At 38.2% G+C, this 5,095-nt stretch overlaps 2 protein-coding genes across 2 annotated transcripts in view; both read right to left on the minus strand.

Annotated features, from left to right (window-relative positions):
* LOC105978510 (protocadherin alpha-12) overlaps positions 1-1,326 on the minus strand; it is a 48,565-nt gene extending 47,239 nt beyond the window's left edge. Inside the window, exon 1 of the mRNA XM_045284739.1 lies at positions 6-1,326. Within this exon, the coding sequence (XP_045140674.1) occupies positions 6-1,217 (1,212 nt within the window). The 5' untranslated portion in view covers positions 1,218-1,326. The remainder of the gene's footprint in view (positions 1-5) is intronic.
* A 468-nt stretch (positions 1,327-1,794) lies between these two features.
* LOC105978508 (protocadherin alpha-8-like) overlaps positions 1,795-5,095 on the minus strand; it is a 35,073-nt gene continuing 31,772 nt past the window's right edge. Inside the window, exons 3-4 of the mRNA XM_030888652.2 lie at positions 4,905-5,087; positions 1,795-1,887 (exon numbers count right to left, since the gene is read on the minus strand). Of these exons, the coding sequence (XP_030744512.2) occupies positions 1,795-1,887; positions 4,905-5,087 (276 nt within the window). The remainder of the gene's footprint in view (positions 1,888-4,904; positions 5,088-5,095) is intronic.

The following is a 5,095-nucleotide window of genomic DNA, read 5'->3' on the forward strand; positions in this document are numbered from 1 at the left end:
AGCGAGTAATAGTTCTTGAAGGTGGACACCAGCTTGAAGGGAGCGGTGGGCGTCAGGGAGCAGGTCACCTGTCCGTTGGCCCCAGAGTCGCGGTCAGACACTCTGATCAGGGCGATGACGGTGCCCGCCTGAGCATCTTCTTGTACAGGGAGTGACAGTGAAGTGACGATTACCTCAGGGACATTGTCATTCATGTCCACAACTTCGACCAGGACTGTGCTATGCCCCACCATAGAAGGAAATCCTTTATCAATGGCATTAACCTGAATTTCATACGCATTATTCTCTTCAAAATCCAGTATCCCAAAAATACGAATGTCACCTGTGTCTGGATTTATCAAAAACATACACTTCTCACTCAGTGGCAAAATCATTCTAATTCCATAGAAAAACTCTCTATTTAGTCCGTCGTCTAGATCTGAGGCATTCAGTTGAATGAATCTGGTGGCGTTTTGGACATTTTCAAACAATGCTACTTTATAGACAGGCTTATCAAACAACGGGGCATTGTCGTTGACATCAAGCACAGTGATTACAATCTTAATAGATCCTGTTAGCTCCGGTTTACCTCCATCTGTGGCTGTGAGCAATAAATTAAATTCTGGCGATTCCTCTCTGTCCAATGACTTCCGCAGAACTAGTTCCGGTAATATACTTTTATCGGTTTTCGTTATTATTTTAAGTTCAAAATATTCATTTAGACTTAACCTATAGGTCAGAAGAGCATTTATGCCGGTATCCGCGTCCGCAGCGCCCTCTAGGGGAAAATGAGAGTCCAGAGGAGCAGATTCAGAAATACGTACCTTTTGTTCTCTTTCTCTGAACACCGGCGGGTTGTCGTTAATATCCTTCACCTCCACCTCCACGTGGAAAACCTGCAGCGGCTGCTCCATGATCACCTCCAGGTGGATGCCGCACGCCGCGCTCCGCCCGCACAGCTCCTCGCGGTCGATCCGAGAATTCACAAACAAAATGCCATTCTGCAGATTCACCTCCAGAAGGTCCCCGCGGTCCTTGGACGCCACGCGAAACAGGCGCGGCACCAGCTCCGCCAGCTCCAGTCCCAGGTCCTGCGCGATGCGGCCCACGAAGGTGCCGTGCTTGGCCTCCTCGGGGACCGAGTAGTGGAGCTGCCCGCTGCCCGCCTCCCAGGCGGCGAGGAGAAGCGAGAGCAGCAGGCGCCGGGCTCCCGGGGTTGCTCGCCAGGAAAACACCATTGCGGGATAGCGGGCTTCTGAGACGGTATGCCAGCTTAAAGGAGCACTCGCACGGACTACTTGTGCATTTGCCCTTTTCTTTAAGTAGAGACTAAGTAAAGTCTGCCCAGCATTTCGGTCAATATGGAGTCAATCCTGTTCTGTGAATAGTTGCAATCGTTGGGCGTGGAGACATTTTCGCGTTTCACCTTTTGATGCAGAGCGACACCATGTGACTGATTATGTAAGTACAAGACAGATCCTGAGATTCTCCTTTTTTGGTATGGTCATTCTGTAGTTCACTCGAAATTGTTTAGACCTCTAGATTATTTGGAAGGACCCATTCTACCAAAGTATTTTCTGATATTAATATCAAAGCACAAATACTTTCATCATGGTGTAGCTTTATTAATCTTGTCTGCTTCCATCGATCATAAAGAGGTCACTGAAATTCACTGTTAGAAATGACTTTTTAGCTATCGTAGGGAGTAAAACAAAGATTAGTATGTATCACCCCTGTCCATATATAGTTCTCAGTTCAATTTTAAACCTTCACAACCCCTGCATTGTAGAACTTCAGGAGGATGTCCAGAGTTCTCTAATTCATTTGTTTGTTTTGTTTAGTTTCAAGAACTGAACGTTTTTCATCATTCAAAAATATTTTATTCATGGAAATAGGTTTATTTATAGTCTGGAAAATATTGGAGTTCATCAAAAACATCGAAAAGTGTCTCTGTTTCTTTATGCTTAAAAATGAGAACTTTTTTTATACAACTGCTCTCCTCACTACAACATTCTAAAATGAAGGTAAGGTTTCTTGAAAGTTTTGCTTTAAACGTTTTCATATAAAAATTTATGCTGAAGCCTCCAAATTTCATAATATTCTATGGTGGCAATGGAAACCCAATATGAAAAGATCTCGAAGTGTTTTGGAGCCTAATTTCATTGTTAATGCCCCTTTTGATTTCCTTCCAAACCTTTTCCTATGCTAATTGGTACTAAGAATATGATTCTCTTCAGAAAACCAGATGCAAGAAGAAGTAAAAAACGTCATGATTTTGTTACTTCAAAATCAGCCTTAAGGGAAAATAAAACACAGATAGAATGCTACTTCTACTTCTGAACAAGTTAACATAGATTTTTATAAGTTTCTTAAAATTCAAGAAAAAATCTTTAAACTGGTAATTGGTGGACATTGCTTTTGCATATAAAATGTGGAATCTTCACAAAATGGAAAAGTATATGGTAGGTAAGAATGCTTCAACAAGTATAAGATAAGTTAAATAAACTATGAAATTCCCAATTAGTAAAAAAAATAAAGAATTTAATATTAAAGCTAAGACTATTTAAATAATCTAATATAGCACTGCCACGTTTCTTCATTTCCTATTTCAAAAATAGCTCATGTACCATAATTGCTAGAAGTTTAATGAACAAATATTGCTTTTATGTAGTCTTCACATATTACTGGGTAGAAATAAATTATTGAGCAGAGGGTATATGTAAAGTTAGCTTAATGCATAAACAAATGAATTATAAATCAGGTAAAAACTTTCATTTTACTCTAAAGAATGTAAACTTGATTAAGAATAAATATGAAAAAAGCAAAGACTAAATATGAGACAATAAATTTGTTGGGAAGTTTAGATAATTTGGAATTATTAAAGTGTGCATTGATTACTTACCTAAAGTAAAAATAATAGTGTACTTAAAGTATTGAAATGTCTTTATTATATTTAAATGATCTTGAGTTATTCCAAATACTTCATTTGGATATGGATAATAATGGGCAATAAAAGTCCAGCCTAATATTCACATTTAGTATGTAAATGAAGTTGGATATATAAATATTATTTATATTATCTAGCAGGGGATTATTTAATCACATTTCAATCTCAAATACTTTAGTTTTGCATTTGTTGCCTATTTTTAAAAATGCAAAGAATGTTTTACCCGATTAATAGTGAAGTACAAAGGTTCTTGATCTGAAACTCAAGAATAAGCTTCAGAGAAGATACTGGGGATATGTCAGATTATTCCAAATATCATGAAATGCAATTTCAGAGAAGCATGCCCACATATACATGGGTATTCCTAGACTTTCAAAGGGGCCTTTGACTCAGCTATTTTACATAGTTATAAAACATTTAATTTGAAGAATTACCTAGATGTAAATGATCTTTCCTAGAACTTTCAGATGTGACCATACCACATGGAAAGAAGACTAGAGAGAAAACATTTAAAATGTCAGATGAAATGAACAGCTAACAGGCATTCAATTAATACAATTCCTAAATTTTTCCTTTCAGAATTCACAAGTTTTAGGAAAGAATGCTTATTAGCATATATTGCAGATAAGCCAACATGCATGCCTTTACCAAATTTGAATTATTTGATTGAGTAATCTGATTTGATCTAATATACTTTGAAAGTGCAGTGTATTGTATACACTGTTGGGTATACAATAATTGAGAAAGCTCTTTCCATTTCAGAAAACCAAATGTAAAGTGGGTTTACTCCATATAAAAGGTAGCTAGTTGGAATGCAATGCTAGTTTTACCTGCAACTAATGTGAGGATGGGTTTAATACAGTTGTAGAAGCAAACCTAAGGATTGGTTAGAGGACAATGGATGACTACTGAATATTCAACAACATAGTAAAAATAGATAATTTCGGAAGTTAAAAAAAATACAATGTTTAATATATTATCTAAACAGAGAACTCAGGTGAGATTAACACAAGCCTTGGTATTTCCCATTGTCTTAGATGCATGGGAAAGTTGGACAGTGAATAAGAAAGACAGAAGAAGATTTGATGCATTTGAATAATGGTGCTGTTGAAAATGTTCAAAGTACCATTGACTTCCAAAAGAAGAAACAAATCTGTGTAGGAAGAAGTAAAGCCAGATGCTGCTTAGAAGTGAGGATGGCAAGACTTCATCTCGCATACTTTGAACGTGTTGTCAGGAGATCTGTCTTTAGAAAGGACATCATGCTAGGTAAAGTAGAAGGCAAGGATATGGATTGATAGAGTGGCTGCAACAATGGTCTCAAATATAAGAACAATTGTGAGAAAGGCACAGGACAGCGCGAAGTTTCATTCGGTTATACATAGGGTTACTATGAGTCGGAACTGGTTTCACAGCACATACTAAAAATAAACTGGGAAAAGCCAAGTGATCTACTAATGTGACATTGTCTGTCAAAAAAAGGAAGATAAGCAAACAAATAATCTACAGTGCTTATCTATATTCTGAGCAGTATTGATGAAATGAAGTGATATGGGCAGATCAGTGGAAACAAATTATTTCTAGGCAGTAAAAAAAAGAAAGTCATTTTTACATCTTCTTTTGGTATTTTCTAACCAAACGTTAGAATAGGATAGTTATAGACAAGCCAAACGAAACCAAACCGACTGCTATCCAGTGGATTCTAACTCATAGCAAACATATATAACGTTTTTTATATTCATCTCTCTCATGAGGCTCAGCTGATGGATTTGAAGCATCAAGAATCGCCTTGGGCAGACCAACCGTTATCCTACTGGGCGACCTTATGATGAGCTAGTTTTGTGTATATGTGACATTTCACGAACAGAACACGGCTCTTTCAAACACTACTCAAAATAAAATATTCATTTAAAGCTATCAGTAAAATAAAATAATTTTAATATAGACTTACTGAATAGTTATAAGTTACAAAACTCACCTGTCCACAGTGATTTGAGCCTGTCTCCGATCTTTCTTCTCCTTGTCTATCCAACGCTGGAGGGAGGCTGGGGCTGAAGGCCATGAGGTCGGTCTTGGGCGGCCCCTCCCCAGAGCACACCCGCGGCCGCCTCTGCTGCGACGAAGACCAGCTGCCCACCGCGCTCGAGCACACCAGCGCCGGCTTCCCCG

Source organism: Echinops telfairi, unplaced genomic scaffold (genome assembly GCF_000313985.2).
Source record: "Echinops telfairi isolate 266 unplaced genomic scaffold, ASM31398v2 ScPeMD7_7469;HRSCAF=8507_0, whole genome shotgun sequence".
Taxonomy (NCBI): Eukaryota; Metazoa; Chordata; class Mammalia; order Afrosoricida; family Tenrecidae; genus Echinops; species Echinops telfairi.